This window comes from Schistocerca nitens, chromosome 4 (genome assembly GCF_023898315.1).
Source record: "Schistocerca nitens isolate TAMUIC-IGC-003100 chromosome 4, iqSchNite1.1, whole genome shotgun sequence".
Lineage (NCBI taxonomy): Eukaryota > Metazoa > Arthropoda > Insecta > Orthoptera > Acrididae > Schistocerca > Schistocerca nitens.
Window position 1 is genome coordinate 534,667,155 of NC_064617.1, and position 21,419 is coordinate 534,688,573.

The 21,419-nt window shown below is 42.0% G+C and overlaps 1 protein-coding gene across 3 annotated transcripts in view; it reads right to left on the reverse strand.

The window, feature by feature from the left end:
- The window catches only part of LOC126251967 (uncharacterized), a 241,164-nt gene that overhangs the window by 129,979 nt on the left and 89,766 nt on the right, over positions 1-21,419 (reverse strand). For all 3 annotated transcript variants that reach the window (XM_049952732.1, XM_049952733.1, XM_049952731.1), the window contains exon 3: positions 2,910-3,133. In XM_049952732.1, the coding sequence (XP_049808689.1) occupies positions 2,910-3,133 (224 nt within the window). The remainder of the gene's footprint in view (positions 1-2,909; positions 3,134-21,419) is intronic.

The window sequence follows — 21,419 nt, forward strand, 5'->3', positions numbered from 1 at the left end:
AGTCGGGTGATGGTGAGGGTATTAGATTAGGAAATGAGACACTTAAAGTAGTAAAGGAGTTTTGCTATTTGGGAAGCAAAATAACCGATGATGGTCGAAGTAGAGAGGATATAAAATGTAGACTGGCAATGGCAAGGAAAGCGTTTCTGAAGAAGAGAAATTTGTTAACATCGAGTATAGATTTATGTGTCAGGAAGTCATTTCTGAAAGTATTTGTATGGAGTGTAGCCATGTATGGAAGTGAAACATGGACGATAACCAGTTTGGACAAGAAGAGAATAGAAGCTTCCGAAATGTGGTGCTACAGAAGAATGCTGAAGATTAGATGGGTAGATCACATAACTAATGAGGAGGTACTGAATAGGATTGGGGAGAAGAGGAGTTTGTGGCACAACTTGACCAGAAGAAGGGATCGGTTGGTAGGACATGTTCTGAGGCATCAAGGGATCACCAATTTAGTATTGGAGGGCAGCGTGGAGGGTAAAAATCGTAGGGGGAGACCAAGAGATGAATACACTAAGCAGATTCAGAAGGATGTAGGTTGCAGTAGGTCCTGGGAGATGAAGAAGCTTGCACAGGATAGAGTAGCATGGAGAGCTGCATCAAACCAGTCTCAGGACTGAAGACCACAACAACAACAACATGTTACATAGTACCAGGGTACGATTTCAAATAAAAATACCATAAATTGTCAAAACCAATTGTAGTATAACACTTCCTGTGTTGAGATGGCTGCATGGGCACATTCCGAAACCCAATTAAAAAAAAAAGAAAAATAACGGAGATGCAACAATGTTCGTCGTGTTGACAACAGCATTGTTTCAGCTATCATAGTACTGTTTGACTGGATACTTGTCCTGTTGCAAACAAGCACATTTATCAACCCAAGACATGATACGTGACGTGGCTGCTCGACCTTGAACTGGCGAGCAGACAATATGTCCATTCTCTCGAGGGCTAGTTGTCAGAGGCCGCTGAAGTCTTTGAGGGCGTTGAACACGGACCTCCTGAACCCATCGATACTACACACATGTATAACAGTTTTGCATCACGTCAGTTCCGAGAGTTCCGGAACCTGTACAGAAAATTGGAATAGCGATCAACATAAACATCATTTCCGCCAGTTTTATTGCTCATGAAAACCACACATTGTATGTTGTAGCACCTTCAGAGCTGGTGATCCAGACTGCTGTACACACCGGTACCTCTAATATCAAGTAGCACGTTCTCTTGCATTGATGCATGCCTATATTCGTCGTGGCATACTATCCACAAATTCATTAAGGCACTATTGGTCCAGACTGCTCCAATCCTTAACGGTGAGTCAACGTACATTCCTCAGTGTGGTTGGTGGGTCACGTAGTCCATAAACAGCCCTTTTTAAATCCATCCCATGCATGTTCGATAGGATTCATGTCTGGAGAACATGCTGGCCACTCTAGTCGAGCGATGCCGTTGTCCTGAAGGAAGTCATTCACAAAATGGGCACGATGGGGGCGCGAATTATCGTCCATGAAAACGAATTCCTCGACAATATGCTGCTGTATGGTTGCACTTTGGGTCGGAGGATGGCATTCACGTATCGCACTGCCGTTACGGCACCTTCCATGACCACCAGCGGCGTACGTCGGCCCCACATAATGCCACCCCAAAACAGCAGGTAACTTCCACCTTGTTGCACTCGCTGGACAGTGTATCTAAGGCGTTGAGCCTGAGCGGGTTGCCTCCAAACACGTCTCCGACGATTGTCTGGATGAAGGCATATGCGACACTCATCGGTGAAAAGAACGTGATGCCAATCCTGAGTGGTCCATTTGGCTTGTTGTTGGGCCTGTCTGTACCGCGCTGCATAGAGTCGTGATTGCAAAGATGGATCTCGCCATGGACGTCGGGAGTGAAGTTGCGCATCACGCAGCCTGTTGCGCACAGTCTGAGCCGTAACACGACGTCCTGTGGCTGTACGAAAAGCATTATTCAACACGGTGGCGTTGCTGTCAGGATTCCTCCGAGCCATAATCCGTAGGTAGTGGTCATCCACTGCAGTAGTAGCCCTTGGGCGTCCTGAGCGGGGCATGTCATCGACACTTCCTGTCTCTCTGTGTCTCCTTCATGTCCGAACAACATCGTTTTGGTTCACTCCGAGACGCCTGGACACTTACCTTGTTGAGAGCCCTTCCTGGTACAAAGTAACAACGCGGACGCGATCGAACCGCGGTATTGATCATCTAGGCACGACTGAAGTACAGGCAACACGAGCCGTGTACCTCCTTCGTGGAGGAATAACTGGAAATGATCGGCTGTCGGACCTCCTCCGTCTAATAGGCGCAGCTCATGCATGGTTGTTTACATCTTTGGGTGGGTTTAGTGACATCTCTGAACAGTCAAAGGGACTGTGTTTTATCCACAGTCAACGTCTATCTTCAGGAGTTCTGGGATTCGGGGTGATGCAAAACGTTTTTTTATTTCCGTCTATTCGTATGACAGGCATGGAGTCCCGAGCAACCCGAACTAAAAACTCGCGGAATGGTAAGCAGCGGTCTCGAGAAGCTTCTGTTGAACTGCTAGCGACAAATTCCAACACGTGCAGGTGGCCGTTGCTCCTTGTTACATAACATATAGAACAATTTTCTCAGAAACAGCCAACATTCACCTACTGTTTCTGAATGAGAAATCCGCTACGTAATACTTCTTTACATACAAAATGTAGAGGCCATTACTGCTACCTGTTTCGCACAGTCCCTACGCAATGTTAACCACTTGCATGACCAATTAGGGTAATTTGACGTTTGTTATGTGGTGTGGAAATGTTAATTGCCACTAGCATAGATGTTACGTTAATACTATATGCCTCCAGTACATGTCAGAAAAATGCTCTGCAAATACTATTTGAAGCCCTGGGCTGTACGAACCTCATGGAATAGGTGAGGACGCCGTCCTCGCGCAGGCGCAAGAACTTGTTGGGGACGGTGATTCGGTGCAGGTGCGAGCGCTTGCCGTTCATGAAGAAGGTGTCGGGCTTCCAGACGCGGTCCAGGAACAGCCAGGGCAGCGAGAACTCCTCCAGGCCGGGTAGAGTGAACGTGAGCCGGCGGTCGCGCCACACCTGGCGGAAGTAGCAGTCCATCGTGTAGTGCTGCAACACCAGTTCATCTCTCAGCTACCGCCGCCACTGTGGAAGCTATCGTCGAGACAATATTACAGGTACTACACGAGCTCTGTTCTAGAACTCTTCTCTACAAACACTGACAAGGCAGACGGAATATTACACCACAAATTGTTAAATAAGTTACTGTCGCTATTGCTCAGAATGCTGGACACAATATGTGATCTTCAGTCAGTACACGAAGTGTCACGACAGCTGAACAATCCATGGTTCAGAGATCGAACAGTGATGCGAACAACTGTAAAACGATATCCGTACAAACTTCACATTAAACACCAGCTTTTGCCACGCGACGCAGACATTCGAGTAGACATTGCTCTGACGTTGCTTGGAACGGCTGAAGTTGATAACACGTTGTCTTGGAATATTTTGTGGAGTGATGAAGCACACTTTACGTTCACTGCGGGAGGTTACACTCACAACTGTCGCATTTCGGGATAGTCAGCGCCAACGAATTTCCATGGTGGTTCTCTTCACGGTGAACGAGTTGCTTTGTGATGTGGCTCTTCGGCACAGTTCATGGTTGGTCCAGTTTTGATTGGGGAACTCGGACCCCAAGGAGAAAGGACATATAGCGTGAGCGGTACACATTACTACTATCTGCTTCACCAGTCTGTGATCGCTGCTCTAAGAAAGAAAGGTGCTTTGGGTTTTGGTGCACAATGGAGATCCAACTCACACTTGTCGTGAGGTTGCTCGGTTACTCTGTAACATAGGGGGAGAAGACCGAGTCCTTGGCCGATCGTTCCAAACTACATACCCACCAAGATCAGCAGAATTGAGCCCCCTCATATGGAAATTAAAGAGTGTTCCTCTCAATAATTCATTCGTTTTTTCTCTTTCACGTGTCCGTACAAGTATTCCCAGAAAATTTCATGCGAACACTCTCAAGTAGCTGATGTTTAATCATAAATACCCTGTACTCTGAAGTCTTGTGGAGTGACATGAGGTATGTTTAAATAATGTAGATATTTAACTAAAGAGGTATGATTCAGTTTAGCCATGTGTTTTTTCTTAGTAAGAACGTATTTCTATCTCTCTCTCTCTCTCTCTCTCTCTCTCTCTCTCTCTATCTTTAATCATTATTTTCTGCCTGGTTTGATGCGGCCTCCCTTGTGCCGACCTCTTCATCTCGGAGCAGCACTTACAACCTACGTCCTCAATTATTTGCTGGGTGTATTTCAGCCTCTGTCTTCCTCTACAGATTTTAGCCTCTACAGCTCCCTCTAGTACCACAGAAGTTATTCACTGATGTCTTGATAGAACTCCTACCATCCTTTTCCTTCTCCTTGCCAGTGTTTTCCACATATTCCTTTCCTCACTGATTCTCCGGAGAACCTCGTCATTCCTTACCTTAGCAGTCCACCTAATTTTCAACATTCTTCTGTAGCACCACAATTCAGACTCTTCGATTCTGTTCTTTTCCGGTTTTTCCACAGTCCGTCTTTCATTAGCACACAGTGGTACGCTCCAAACATGAATTTTCTGAAATTTCTTCCTCAAATTAAGGCCTATGTTTGATAGACTTCGCCTGGCCAGGAATGCCCTTTACTTCAGTGCTAGTCTGCTTTTTATGTCCTCTTTTCTCCGTCTCCGTCCATCATGGGTTATTTTGCTGCCTAGGTCGCAGAATTCCTTACTCCATGTGGTTTGTGATCACCGATCATGATGTTTTCTCGCTGTACTCATTTCTACCTAAATCGCATAATTCCTTAACTTCATCTACTTCGTGTTCCCCAGTGCTGGTGTTAAGTTTCTCGCTGTTGTCATTTCTGCTACTTATCATTACTTTCGTTTTTATTCGATCTACTCTCATTCCACATTTTGTACTCATTAAACTATTCATTGCATGCAGCAAATGCTACAATTCTTCTTCAGTTTCACGTAGGATACTATTGTCATCAGTGAATATATCATTGATATCATTTGGCTTTGAATTTTATTCCACTTTTGAAGCTTTCTTCTATTTCCGTCATTCCTTCTTCGATGTACAGATTGAACATTAGGGGCGAAAGACTACATTCCTTTTTAATCCAAGCATTTCGTCCTTGGTCTTCCAATCTTATTGTTCCCTCTTGGTTCTTGTATATATTGTACATTACCCGTCTTTCCCTATGGCTTGCCCCTATTTTCCTCAGAATTTCGAACAGCTTGCACGATTTCACACTGTCGAACGCTTTTTCCAGGTGAGAAATCCTACGAACATGTCTCGATTTTTCTTTTGTCTTTCTTCCCTTATCAGCTTCAACGTCAGAACTGTGTCTCTGGTGCCTTTACCTTTCCTGAAGACAAACTGATCGTCATCTAACCTCTATAATTTATTAAAGCGCAATTGCTCGTTCCTTCCCGGGTGGCGCTAGTCGAACATCGCTGGCGGGCCGAGCCGCAGGTGTCAGCTACACCGCGAAACAACAAGGCGCGTCGCTCGGCGCCTCTGGGCCCGCCGAGTGCCAACAGAAGCAGAGGAGCGAGCCCTGAGCCCTCCTGGCAGCGGGCCGGCTGGCGCGCCGCGACGCGCGTCGCCACGGCGCACAGCTGGCGGCGATTAGCGGCCGTGTTTACAGCAGACGGGCGCCCCGTAAACATCGCTCAGAGCCTATCCTCGCCTGCAAGGCACGGGACTCATCTGTCGGCTGAGGCCCTCTCCGCAGCTGCTAGAGCCTACTTGCCGGTCACAGTCAAAGGAGTACTGCAGACGCGTGCCAGGTAGCGTGGTGTTCCCTCTGTTGCGATGTGCGAGAGACAGGGTGAATAAACGTCACGCAGCTTGGCGGAAGTTGCCGAAGATGACCGACACTATCTCGCCTAAGGCTACGGTGACAGTGGCTCCGATATCGGTGGATTCCGCCGACGACCGACGTCGGTCGGTGACGACCATCATCATCATCATCATCATCATCATCTTCGACAGTTTCCAGCCACTGGCTGGGTCTGTCGGGAACACAAGCCTCTCCATCGTGTTCTGTCTTTCCACCATTCCCCCTCTTCCACCTTCGTCCAGTTCTCTCCTCTTCTCGTCACACATTCCTTCAGTCCCTTCACCCATCTATCTCTTGGTCTTCCTCTGGGCCTCTTCCCCTCCAGTTGCAGATCAAACATCCTCTTTGGAATTCTTCCCTCATCCATTCTCTTCATGTGTCCATACCACTGCAGTCTTGATTTTTCTATCCTGTCCTGTACTGGTTCCTCCTTTAGTCTTTCCCTCACATACACATTTCGCAATCTGTCTCGTCGTGTTACACTCAACCTGCTCCTCTGGAACTTCATTTCACTAGGCTGTATTCTACTTTTGTCGCTTTTGTGCATTACCCATGTCTCACTTCCGTATGCCAATATGGGGACAAAGTAGGTTCGGTATACAATTCCCTTGGATTTCTGTGGCACCTCCTTGCTCCAAATAAGCCCCCTAATGCATTTGTAGAACTGCCCTGCTTTTCTGCACCTTTCATTTATTTCCATTGCGTTTCCCCCCTTACTTTCAATCATGCTTCCCAGGTACTTGAAGTTCTCTACCACTTGTAGTTTTCCCCTCCACAAGTTATATCCACATTTGGCCTATTCTTCTTCCTTGTTGTGACAATTATTTCACTTTTCTTTGCAGAGAAATGCATTCCATATTGAGCTGCCGTTGCCTCCCATGCATCTACCTGCTCTTGCACCTCCTTCTCGCAATTTCCCCAAAACATCAGGTCATCGGCAAAAAGCACTGCTTTCATTTTATGATCTCCAATTGCATCTGATACTTGCTGTAGGATTTCATCCATAACAATAATAAACAATAAAGGCGAAAGTGCACTTCCCTGTCGCAGCCCATTTTCCAGCTTGAACCATGCAGTACGTTCCCTCCCCACTTTCACACAACTCTCACTTCCCTTGGATGTTTTCAAATCAATACACCACTACATGCGCGGTCACACTATAACCGATCTTATCCCCGAACGTACAGTCTTCGCCGCGCTGGATTAGCAGAGCAGTCTCAGGCGTTGCAGTCATGGACTGTGCGGCTTGTCCCAGCGGAGGTTCGAGTCCTCCCTCGGGCATGGGTGTGTGTGTTTGTCCTTAGGATAATTTAGGTCAAATAGTGTGTAAGCTTAGGGACTGATGACCTTAGCAGTTAAGTCCCATAAGATTTCACACACACACACACACACACACACGTACAGACTTCGGGCGACATTCAGTGAAGTTCAAACCAGTTTGTTTTCTTCGCTCAAATCGACCTACGTTACCGCACACGAAATATGGACCGAGACAAACTGATAAGTTTACTTCGAGAAAGAGTGATTTTCTACATCTACATCCACATCCATACTCCGCAAGCCACCTGAAGGTGTGTGGCGGAGGGTACTTTGATTACCTCTATCGGTTCTCCCTTCTATTCCACTCTTGTGTTCTTCGTGGAAAGAAAGATTGTCGGTATGCCTCTGTGTGGGCTCTAATCTCTCTGATTTTATCGTGATGGTCTCTTCACGAGGTATACGTAGGAGGGAGCAATATACTGCTTGACTCCTCGGTGAAGGTATGTTCTCGAAACTTCAATAAAAGCCCATACCGAGCTACTGAGCGTCTCTCCTGCATAATCTTCCACTGGAGTTTATCTATCATCTCCGTAACGCTTTCGCGATTACTAAATGATCCTGTAACGAAGCGCGCTGCTCTCCGTTGGACTTCTCTATCTCTTCTATCAACCCTATCTGGTACGGATCCCACAATGGTGAGCAATATTCAAGCAATGGGCGGACAAGTGTACTGTAACCTACTTCCTTTGTTTTCGGATTGCATTTCCTTAGGATTCTTCCAATGAATCTCAGTCTGGCATCCGCTTTACCGACGATCAACTTTATATGATCATGGCATTTTAAATCACTCCTAATACCTACTCCCAGATAATTCCCGGAATTAACTACTTCTAGTTGCTGACCTGCTATATTGTAGCTAAATGATAAAGGATCTTTCTTTGTATGGCTCTGAGCACTATGGGACTTAACATCTTAGGTCATCAGTCCCCTAGAACGTAGAACTACTAAAACCTAACTAACCTAAGGAAATCACACACATCCATGCCCAAGGCAGGATTCGAACCTGCGAGCGTAACAGTCGCGCGGTTCCAGACAGAAGCGCCTAGAACCGGTCGGCCACCGCGGCCGGCTTTTCTTTCTATGTATTCGCAGCACATTACACATTTATGGACGAAAATATCATAATCGGAATGTAGTTCAAAATCACAGGTTTATTCGAAATCTTTAATAGATAAAATCTTTATTGGAAATTTTAGGCATAGATTATAACCTCAAAAATTAATTTGTTCAATTGAAAATGGTGCCGTATCTTATGTGCTTATTGGTACTGTCTAACATTCTGCGTGGTGTCTGTTTGCTGGAGGTCGTGTCTCCCTACCACTTTCGCGCAACGAAGCTCTGAGCGTGTTTTTTAGGGAATTGACTAGTTGAACCCGGGACCTGTTGCTGGTAAGGAGACGCCAGACCACACATGACATGTAGAGTTCAGAAGAGTCTCCCTGATGATATAACCAAATACTTAATTATTTCAGCGTCAGCTCCACTGCACTACCTGTAAAAGAATCTTAATACTAACTAAATTTAGTGGAAGGGGTTCAAGGCTTTCCTATTTTTAGTTAGCTGGTAAAATAACGTCGAAAAAGCAGTTAAGTTTACCATTGGAAATTTTATTCTATTCACAAAACATTGTTTATAAATTGCACTATTGATAAAAGGAAATGTTTTAATACAGGATGATAAAAACCAACTGCGTTCAACAAAAATGTGAACGAATATTCCCTGAATGGGTTTGCAAGTTCTACAATGGATCGAAGGATGACCTATGCCATATCATATCTATAATCTAGGTTTAAATTAAGTTTCACAAAAGAGAAAACTATCAAAATGGTCTACAGTGACCCTCAATTATCTTTAATTGCTTATCTAACTTGTAGTAAATTACAGTGGCTGATATGGCTGCTCAATAATTATATAACAGAAAACTCATCGCGATTCAGATTTTAACTTGCGTAGCAAATGTGAATACCATGAGCTTTAATTGACGATTGACACTAGTATTACGCAAAACGGGGGTGTAACAGATGAGACTTATGCAGTTCTGAGTGAAGCTTTATGCGCTGTTATACGGCATCGCGTGCGTTCATTACCTTGTCATTGGTTAGGCAGTTTCAGGGGGCGTCGGTCGGCACCGCTCCACGCACCTCGCCGACTCGGAAGCAACTCTCTCCTAACTTCTCCTTACTACAATTTACCGAAGTTGGTTAAAAAAAAAAGCTATCTGGCTGTGTTTTCATCTGACCAATCAGGGTCTCAATGTTAACCTTAAGCTCCACCTACAATAATTCTGTCCATCCAATGAGAAACGTTATACTTTTCGTGGTGGGGCAATGTTGTTAAAGTTTGCAACGTAACAGAGACACGAAAAAGTCTCACGCTGAAACTTGCAGCTGGTGTGGCGCTTTTAGTGTTATCGTAAGATCTATACTGTTCTTCTGGAGGGCTCTATCTTTTAAGATGGGCTGGGGGGTGGTCCTGGCGGTTACTTTTCGTGGTGGGGCAATGTTTTTAACGTTTGCAACGTAACAGAGACGCGAAAAAGTCTCACGCTAAAACTTTCGGCTGGTGTGGCTCTTTTAGTGTTATCGTAAGATCTATACTGTTCTTCTGGAGGGCTCTAGCTTTTAACATGGGCTGGGGGGTGGTCCTGGTGGTTAGCTGGCGACGTGGGAAGGTATGACATGCATTTAGTGTTATCGTAAGATCTATACTGTTCTTCTGGAGGGCTCTAGCTTTTAACATGGGCTGGGGGGTGGTCCTGGTGGTTAGCTGGCGACGTGGGAAGGTATGACATGCATTTAGGCATTCTTGTGTTAGTCTGTGGTATTCCATTTGCTCACTTGTTACTCGTATTATTTTGGTTAATTTAATGTCACGATTTATTCGGAGCTATGTGACATACTACTAGATTTGCTTATCATGTCATGGTTTTCTTGGAAGGTGTTGGATTTGCCTGACACCTTACATATCACCAACCTTCGAACTTAATTTTTGCGCTGAAGTTATTTATTTATTTATTTATTTATTTATTTAACCTGGCAAGATTAGGGCCATCAGGCCCTCTCTTACATCTAACCAGGCATTCTACTTATTTTACATTCATATGTTTTAGTAGGCATGTTAAACTACATCTAGTACAAAAAGTGAAATAAAAAATTTGAAAGGTACACCTGGAAAAATACATACATATAGAGTTTATAATCTTAGATCACAAGTACTGTTATAATTAGACATTATTGAACAGACAGATTTGAGATAGGAGTGCTGGCAGCAGGGAGTATGAGGGAGACTCATGGTGAAGGGAGGAGAAGAATAGAGAGACATGATGAAACATAATTAAGGAAATATAAAGGAAAAGAATATTGCGTGGCTAATAGAGATAGATGAAGAGGAAGGCATCTCAGGAGCAACATAGGAGACGCTAGCTTTGCTATTTGACAGATGAGGGGATTGTCCTTGTACATTAATTTTGTGGAGAACTTTATGAGGATGATGGTAGGAAATGCTTCAACTTCTTCTTAAAAGCAGCAGGAGATTGAATTTTGCGCAAGGTAAGGGGCAGTTTGTTCCAGAGGCGGACAGCGGCAACTGAGAAGGAGTTTGCAAAAGTTTTTGTTTTGTGAGTGGGCACAGTTAGGATACCAAATAAGAGTGACCTCGTGTTGCGATTGTGATGACATGACAGGTTTTTAATCTCTGAGGCAAGGTACTGGGGTGTTTGCGCCTCGAGGAGTCGGTGGAGTAGACATAGAGTGTGGTAGTCGCGCAATTTGTCCGGCCGCAGCCACCCTAGCTGGGAGTATGAAGCACTAACATGATCGTATCGGCGAATGTTGCAGGTGTAACGCACACAGGCATTCATGGTTAGCTCTAGCCGTCTTTTGTTTTCACTGCTCATGCCTTGTTGAATCACATCACAATAGTGGAGGTTCGGTAGAACGAGTGCTTGCACGAGCTGGCGTTTCAAGTCCTGTGGAAATATGTTCCGAAACTTTTTGAGAGCATAGAGACAAGCAGACGTCTTTCGGCACACTGCGACTGTATTCTCCGCCCAGTTGAGATGCTCATCCAAAGTTACACCCAAGTTCTTCACTGTTTTCTGATATGGTATTGGAGTACCGTCGAGCAGAATAGGAGGTAGCCGTTCGCGGAAATCTGAACTTATTAATTTCTGATGGGCTATTAAGATTACTTGCGTCTTTTTTGCATTTAGTTTAAGCCCCAGGTTTTTCGCCCATGTCACTACTGAAGACAGATCATCGTTCATCTGAGCGATTGCAGTGTTTACATCTTCAGGTCTGACGCTTAGGTAGAGCTGGAGGTCGTCGGCAAAGAAATGATATTTACAGGAGGACAGAACCGATGAAATATCATTGACATATAAAGAAAACAAAAGTGGTCCTAAGACTGATCCTTGTGGCACTCCCGAGGAAACATGTTTCCAGGAAGATTTTTCATTTACGCAGACAACACATTGCTGTCTGTCTTTTAAGTAGCTTTCAAACCATCTCATTGCACTTTCAGAGAAATTAAGTTGTTGCATTTTTCTGAGCATTATGTCAAAGTTAACAGTGTCAAAAGCTTTGCTGAAGTCCAGTAGCGTCAATATTGTTGCCTTTCGATTGTCGATGGCATATTTCAGGTCATCAGTTACTTTAATTAGAGCAGTGTTTGTGCTGTGATGTTTACGGAAACCGGATTGAAATTTGTCATACAGGCTGAATTCATGCAAGTGTTCAGTGATTTGGTCATGAACAATATATTCAAGTGCTTTGGAAACAGCAGGCAGTATGCTAATTGGTCGGTAATCACTAGGCAGTTGCGGGTTTTCGATCTTAGGGATGGGTCGAATTAGGCTTCTTTTCCATGCAGTGGGATATATTCCGTTCACGAGGGAAAAATTAAATATGTCAGTTAAGACAGGCACTAAGATATCGGCAACATTCTTAATCATGGTTATACCGATACTGTCGTTGCCTATTGCATCAGAAGAGATTCTCATTATTGCTTTTCTTGCCGTATTTGTTGTTACATGTTTTAGATGGAAGGTATCGTTGTTAGTTATCCTGTTTAGGGATTCTTGTGGACGGTAATTATCAGCTGTGCTGGTATTCAGAGGTGCAGAGAAGAATTCATTTAATTCGTTAGCTGACACATGAAAAGTGGTTTCCGATTTTGCCTTTCCGACCCCCAAGCTACGGAGATTCTTCCATAGAGTCGTGGGCGTCAGATCGCTGCATACAAGGGAGCGAGCGTGCCTGATTTTAGCATTGCGAATGCATTGTTTCACTCTGTTCCGTAGCTTTCTATATTCTTCGAAACGCTCGGGTTTCGGATCTGCCTTGAAACGCCTGTGGGCAGCATCCCTATTAGTCATCATTTGACGTAATTCAGCTGTCAGCCATGGAGCAGGAGATTTTCTTACACGGATTGTGCGCACAGGTGCATGTTTGTCATAGAGGGCAGTGAGTTTATCACCAAGTTCATTAATTTTGCCGTCGATTATGGTTTTCTGGTTATTTGATGCCATGAGATTTCTGAGCAATCGGCTGTTAGAGCGTCAAGGTCAATACGTTTCATGTTCCTACAAGTTATGTAACGCGATTTGATCCTTGGGGGCTGCACAGAGTAGGCCAGGAATATTACATCATGTGCTGAGAGGCCAGGGGCCGATGTTTGACCAACATCTCTTACTTTGCCACTCTGTTTCGTTGCGATTACGTCTATAAGAGTATGACTGTGCGCCGTATGGTGTGTAGGTTGTAATGGAAGAATGTTCATGCTATTGCAACTAAACAGTCTTCTTAGGTTTATTGCGGAGGGAGTGTCTCTTAGCAGGTCTATGTTCAAGTCACCCATTACGATGACATGTTCGTATTGACACTGAAGTGAATGTAATTCCGACTGGAAGGAACTCATTGAGCTTATTTTTGGCGGCTTGTACACGACGCCAGTCAAGAATTTCCGACTTTGTATATTTATTTCAATGAACATGAATTCAGCCTCTTTTTCTTCAGCAGGATTTGACGTACATAAGACTTTCGCTTTGAGATCTGTTCGTATATACGCGCCGACGCCGCCACCTCGCTTTTTTGATCTGTCTGCCCTAAGAAATGTGTACCCTGGGAGATGAATAGATGCAGAGGATATGTGTGGTTTCAACCACGTTTCGGATAAGAGGATTACGTGGTAGTTTAGTTGGTTGAAGAGGAGGCTAAGTTCTTCGTAATGTGCAGGTAAAGACTGGATGTTGCAGTGAGCTGCTAAAAGCTCTGACGCGTTCCGCTGAGCAGCCTGAAGTAGGGTGGCAGACTGGTTTGTCCCTTTGTTAGGCACTACCTGCCGCGAGGGGCACTGGCCGCTGCTTCCGCCAAGTGACATAACACAGGGGTGTCCGAGATTTTGCGCGCCCTGTGTGTGACACCGCGAGTGCCGAAAGAAAGGCGACTGCTAGAGATTTCCTGAGGTTGCGGGAGTATAGAAAATGGATTAGTGGTATTCGGTGCAAGGAGAATATGACCAAAACAGTGACGGCTGTGTGTCACTGTGTATCCTCTGTCGTACGAGGAGAAATGTAATTAGCATATTTGAAACAGCTTAGGGTGGAAATAAGGGAAAAGGGAGTGATTTAAGAGGCCGATGCTGCCGGCAGAGAGAAGTAAGCTTAATAATTAATAGATTATCGTAGGAAGCTAGAATTAAATTGAAATTTACTAAAGTGATGCTGGTAGTGATTATCGTAGGAAGCTACAATTAGATTGAAATTTGCTAAAGTGATACTGATAGTGATTTTTGTTATGAACAATTTAAACCGAAGAGATGGGTGATTAATGAACTAAAGGAGAGACTAATAATTGCAATAGAACTAATTCAGAACGGAAGAGAATAAACTGAGAAAATGAAAAAAGTATTAGCAGTAACTAAAATTAAGTAATGGTTAGAGCTACAGACACAAAAAAATAGTGAAAAGTTAATACAGTTACAAAAACAATTAGTTGAAGGTACAAATATGGGTATAATTAAAAAATTAATAAAATTACAAGACTATATCTGAGTATAGGGCTGTTACAATTTGCAAATGGTGTTAAGTTTGCACTTTTGGCTCGAGTAGCTTCACTTAATACTATTCAGTTCTGTCATGTTTGTGACTGTCTTCTTTCCAGCTGCCGTCTTAATGATTACTCTGCCATCCTGAGTCCACACATTCTGAAGACCGAAATGGGATATGGCACTGTTTAAAAGCTTTAGCCGTTCGTGTGTCAGATCTTCCCTTATTGTAAGCCCTGTCCTTGCTAACTTCTTCTTCTGGGTAAAGATCTCTGCCCTTTTTCGGTACGAGATAAATTTAATTATTATTGGACGAGGTTTGGTGGCACCTGGTAGTTTTCGTCCCACCCGATGGCTCCTGTCAATGTCTGCCTTGGTCACTTCTACGCCTAATTTTTCACGCGCAACCTGTATAAGCAGGTTGTCCGTGTCTTCTTCTTTATTTTCTACTACTCCAAACAGTCGTAGACTATTTCGCCTTTGGTACTGTTCTAGTTCGTCAGTTGCGGCAGATAGTTTCACTTCCAACTCTCGTGCCTTTTTCTCGTATTCAGACACAGACTTTTTTAGTGCTGTAATTTCGGCAGTATTGGCCTCAACAGTTTCACGCATTTTGGCCAATACTGCTGCCGTTACAGTTAGGCAGTTAGGCAATGATTGAATCATTGTCTAAATTTTGTTGCCTACACTTCAGCCTCGTTATTCTGGTTCTATTCTAGTTTGTATTACTAATTTATATTTTTATATTCTTTCACATTATTCTCAAAAATATGTTTATATTGACAAGAGAAGAATATTTTTATGCTATTATTATTATTATTAATTTTTAATTATTTTTTTCTATATTTGTGAAGTTTGTCTTTTAAGAATTTTGTTATCGAAAGTGAGGAGTCTTTCAATTCGATTTTCTTAGAAATATTTTTTTTATAAATGTAGTAATTAAGTAAAATCTATTCCTAACACATTTTCTAAATATCATGTACAAGTAAAATGTTTTTGTTTCTAGACACTCATTTCAACATTTTTACACTAACAAATAAGAATAATTTCCAAGAATTGCTTTGAAAAGAAATATACAGTCACAAGTATTGAGATATTATCCTAACAAATGGTACAAATGTTAAAAAAAGGGGAAAACATCCAACAAGATAATTTTTTATTCTTTGTTTTTCTAAGGAGAAACTAAGTAAAATATAGTTATTCTTTTATTTTTATGAGGAGAAAGTATGTGGCATATAGTTTTCGTGTTTATTATGTCTTACTTTTGTTCTTTATATACTGTCCATTTCAGAACTAATGACTTATTTTTACCGATAGTCTATTTTTTACCTAAGTCCATAGTCAATTACTGTTATTTTGTAGTTTATTAGCTGTCTGGTGTGCTTTACTTATTTAGTTTTTCACATGTTTCTTTTGCACAATTCCTACATCACATTATTTGATTTCACACATTCACAAAATGCTATGAATGTTTAAGCATGAGGTTGGCGAATGTTTTTGCACGAAGGTGATGGACTTGAGCGAGATGGATGTGGGCAAGTATTTGATGTACAGCTTCGTTTGTCGTTCCTTGTTGGCTTTGCAAGTGTGTGTTCCTGTTGTGGAGATCCCATAATGGAATGGAGCTGTGAGTGCAGAATCTCGTGGTTTACTGGCTTTGTATGTGTGAAAGTCGTCGTTATGTGTCGCTGAAAGCGGTCGTTTTTCGTTGTAATACTTCGCAGACGACTATTTTACAATAGGGTAGGGATTTGGGAAGGTATGTCGTCTATTCTTCACCCATCTTGCGAATCTTCAACTTCTGTTCTTCCTGCTTTTTCTCTGCTTCTTACTTGCTTCTTGGTTCTTCTCTGGGCAGGATATGGAAATATTTATTGATAACAAGTCGCTTTGAAGTTCTCCTCTTAGTAACAGTTTGATAAATTGTTTGGACATGTCATTTTTACTTTGTGGAAGTTTTCTTCAGTTTCGTGCATCAGCGTGCTGTTTAATAGCAGTAGTGTGACTTTTACAGTTTTTTTTTTTTTTTTTTTTTTTTTTTTTTTGCCAGTGGTGGCTTGCCCAAGCGGTCTTCTCGTCAGGCCATTTTTTGCTCGCTGCTCTTGGCCTTCCGTGATCCGCCACTCTGTGGTTCCGTGTTCTGTCCCAGCAGGGTTCCGCCACCCTATGGTTCAGCAGATTTACTGCCCACTTTGGCTACAAGGGCCCTCTGTTGGTCTCGCTGTCCTTTCCCTTCTCTCAACGCTTCTGCCTTGTAGGAATCGTGTCTTGCTAATTACGACCTTTTCTTTCTTGATACTTCTCGCATTGCGACTTGTGGGTCGTTGCATCTGGTCTTTGCTTGGAGTTTTTACAATGGTTCTCACAAAAAGCTTTACTTATAATCATCTAACATATGTCTAGTACCTACATTGTTTTACGCCTTCTTAAAAAGCTTTACAAATTTCGGCGCCCTTTCCATGTTACAATTCTAAGATATTTTGAGTCTTAACTTTTACAAGAATCCTCAAATTCGTTTTTATTTTTGTGTAGTGTCATGGTGTATAGCATTTTAGTATTTAATGCTGTTAGACTATCTATGCTTTAGCGCTTCACCTTAATCTATGGTACTATTGGTGTTATTTTTGTTTTTGTTTCTATTGAAACTGCTTTCTTTTTTCCACCTTCCTCTCTCTTCATTCTTCTTTCTCCTGACGATCTTATCTGCAACATAATCTTGAAATATTGTGATGATTATTTACCAGTAATAAAATTAATCTTCAAACTTTTTGATATGGCTCACATGGTGAAGTCCTAAGGTTTTGCCTGTTTTTGGGTTCATTAGTTCCACAGCATTATCATGAGCAATTTGGCTAATTATGACAGGTCCTTTGTATGCAGCGTAAAACTTATGTATTTTGTGTTTCTGTTTGCTGGAGAGATGGTGTGTTTTTACAAATACTTTCTGGCCTACTGAGAATGTTCTTTTAATTTCTATTCTATCTCCTCTTTCTTTTCTTTTAATGGCTGCCTTTCTGATGTTGGAGAGTGCTGTTACTATGACTTGTTTGTGCTGTCTACGTGGTACAATAGGAAATCTAACATTTTCTCTTGTTATGTTTGGGGGTTCAATATTTTTAAGTACAGTAACTGGAGGTAGTAGTGTAGTGCTATGTGGCATTTCATTTATTACTTCATGAAAATCTTTAAGGTATATATCCCAAGTGTTGTGTCTTTTGCCTGCATATAATCGGCATAAAGTGCCTATGTCCTTCATAGATCGTTCTGCTGGATTTACGCTAGGTTTGTACTCAGATATGTAGGTGGGTTTTATTTTGTGTTGTTTTAACGTGTTCTGCCATTGCACTGATTTGTATTGTGGGCCATTATCCGAAATTATTCGTTCCACTCGACCTACTTGTCTGAAAAAATCTTGTCTAAATGCTTTACTTATAATAAGACCTGTTGCCCGTTTTAATGGTGTCAAGGTAACATATTTAGAAGTAAGTTCCAAAACGACGAATATGAAAATATATCCATTTTTGTGCGTGGGAGGGGCCCCATCTAATCTGTTGCAGCTATTTGTTTTAATTTTTTAGGGATTATTGGAAACATAGGTGGTTTGGTTTGGAAAGTGACGTGTATGGCCCTCATACATTTTTTGCATTTGACTAATACTGTTCTAATTCATCTTTCCGTATTAGGAAAATGGCTTGTTTGTTTTATTTTTAAAAAGTATTTCTTTAGTCCAAAGTGGCCATTACTTAAATGTGTGTACCATATGTACTTATTAATCAGTTCAACTGGGATATAAATTAACCATTCATTCGTTGCAACATTTCGTCTAAAAAATGAAACATTGTTTTTTACGAGATAGTGCTGTCGAATGTCTGGAAGATCCTTACTTCTCCACTTGTGTTTTATTCCTAGTATTTCGGGATCCTTGTCCTGTTCTTTGCCTATGTGTTTCAATACTGTCGTAATGTAGTTTTGAAAGGTACTTGTTTCATATAGTACATTGTAAACTGGTCTTCTGCTGCCTCCAAACCTATGTTATTGGATGCACCCTGTGGACATCGCGATAAAGCATCTGCTAATACATTCGCTTGTCCTGGTATGTGTGTAATAGTGAAGTCAAATTCTTGTAGTATTAACATCCATCTGGCTAACCTCCCATGAGTTAGTTTGGCGGATAACAGAAACTCTAATGCTTTGTGGTCAGTGCATACTTTTGTTTTTCTTCCAAATAGGAAGTATCGAAAACGTTGGAAACCCCATACAATGGCCAATGCTTCCAGCTCCGTGACTGAATAGTTTTTCTCGCTTTTTGTGAGTACCCGACTGGCAAATGCAATTGTTCTATATGATCTTAGCGCTGTCTGTTCGTATTCTTGGAATAAAACAACTCCTAAACCTGTTTTCGCGCTATCAGTGGCCATAAAAAATTTTTGTGTTGGATCAGGATGTGCTAAAATCGTTGCTGTTGTTAGTGCGTTTTTCACTTTTAAAAATTCTTCATTGGCTTGTTGATACCATACCCATGGCGTGTTTTTTCCAGTCAATGCACATAGGCGCAGTGTTGCGAGAGAGCCGATCCAAATAAATTTTTTATAGAATCCGGTGAGACCTAGAAATCCTCTGAGAGTTTTCTTATTATATGGAGTACAGATTTCTTTGATTGCCGTTAGTTTTTTTGGGTCAGGCATTATCCCTTTCTCTGAAATTATGTGTCCTAGAAATTTGACCTCTCGCCTTCCAAATCTGGATTTTGTTATATTTACTGTGACCCCATGCTCTTTCATGTTCTGTAAGAACTGATTTAATGTGTCATTGTGATGTTCCCAAGAGGGTTCTGCTATAATCACATCATCAACGCAACAAGTAATCTTTTGTAAAACGCTGCTGATGATATGTTTAAACCTAATGGCAATCGTTTAAACCGGTAACATCTACCGAATACGATAAATGCTGTAAATTTTCTACATTCTGGGGCCAATTCTATTTGCCATAAACTACTCCGTAAATCAATTGATGAAAACATCTTAGCACCATGGAAGTTTTGTATCAATTCCTCCAATTTTTCTGGGCGATTTGTCTCAGTGATTATGATTGTGTTGATCTGTCTGGAATCAAACACTAACCTGATGCTCCCATCTCGTTTTTGTACAATATGGAGCGGTCTGTTATATGTGGAGGTAGCTGGTTCAATAATATCATCATCTAACATTTTAGATATCTCCTGGAATTGTGCACACCATTCTAATTGTTCATCCTCTTTATCTAGCGTCATTCTTAATTGTTTGTTTATAACTGGTATTTCTTCTAATTTTAGCTTTTGCTCAAAGAGAAGTGTGACATTTCCGAATGTTACGCTGCGTTTCCCCATATCTCATCTCTCATTTAAAAAATCTGCACCTATAATCAAATCTACAGTTAGTTTAGGTATAATCACGAAGTTGGCTTCGATCGTTTGACCTTGACACGAAAGAGTTAACCTTGTTTGTCTCGTAACTTCCGCAGCATTGTTTCTAATAGGACCTCTTACTTTAATCTTACGTGTTTTCAGAACTGGTAATTCCTCATTGGCATTGCACTGCATGAATAAATTTTCTGAGATGGCAGTCAGTTCACTTCCGCTATCAGTTACAATATTGACTGGGATATGCTTTACCATGGCCTTCACAATTGGTTGAATTTGAAAGGGTTGGTTCTGTTCTTCCTCTTCTTGCATCAACGAATCCTCCACTGAATCATACATGAGTCTTTTCAGGAATCTGCCTTGTGAATTCGAACTTTCTGTAGGATAAGCTTCGACTGCTACTTCTCTCTCTTGTATTTCCTCTTCTCTATTTCTTCCTTCATTTACGCTTTCAACATCCTCTACTTTTTCCTCATCCTCGTCCATCTTCTCCTTCTTCGTCGCTACTTCCACATAATCGCATCTAAATGCTATAATTATCGCTTCATAACTTCCTTCATTATATACGTTGGGTTGTGTGCCCACTAGTAACTTATTTTCAACTTCTGTCGATTGCGCATTATCCTCATTGAATTCGCTTTCCCTGGTTTCCATCGCAAATATCTCTGCAATACTCATTACTTCGTCCTTTCCTCCTACATTCGTTGTACATGCCTCTGGTAATTCACCTTCCTCGTCAGTATTCTCCCAATTAATTTCGTCCCAACACGATATTGTTATTTTCCTGTCTTCGTTTTCATCTGGCCCCTGCGGATTTGTTTCTTCCTTCTTCTCTTCTCGTGATAAGGTATTTACTTCTCTGTTCAAGGTGCTGCAATTGTCCTGGGTCGGTGCGTCATTCTCTTTGGCATGGGCGCTTAGCTGTCAATTCGAACGTTTATCAGGGTTTGGTGGTCTTACCTCCACCTCTTCTATCTGTATTCTCTTTTCTCGTTCAGCTTGTTGATAGTGGTTTCTTTGTTGATAATTTGTCGGTCTATTGGTTCTCCAGTACCCGTTCCGGTTGTCGTTATTCCCTCTGTAATATTTGTTGCCGTTCTTGGGTGAATTATAGTTATTGCCATATTCTCTTCTAAATCCATAACCGGTTCTTTGTTGAAATCTATTGTCGTTTCTTGGTGCGAAGTTATCACGTGGTTCGTAATTATTGTTTCTTCGTACTGTGTCTTGTGGATTCCACTGCTTTTTGCTTTCGTTTTCACGTGCGCTTCGTCTTTTACTTGCGTCATCTTCCGAAAATATGAACTGTAGTTCCCTTAGAATACCTTTAAATGCTTCGACGTCATTGCCTCCGCAACCTACTAATGATTGCTGGTATTTCAATGGTAACTTCATCGCGCATAATTTAATCAACTCTCCATCACTGTATGGTACATCTAAGCATTGATTTTTCTTTGCCGTTAATTCGAAAAATTTCACGGGACTCTTCTCTCCTGAATTTTCAAAATATGGGTTCTGTAATAATTCGTACTTCACTCTGTTCTGTGCTTCGTTGGACCAATATCGTGAGAGAAACTTCTCTCTGAACTCTTCGTACGATCGGCATGTCGCTGCAACATTCTGCATGGTTTCTGCGACTGTTCCTGACAGGTGTGCACATATAAAGTCTAATTTGTGTGCTAGCGTCCAGTGTTCTGGTAATCCTACTCGGAATTGATCAATAAAAGTTTGTGGA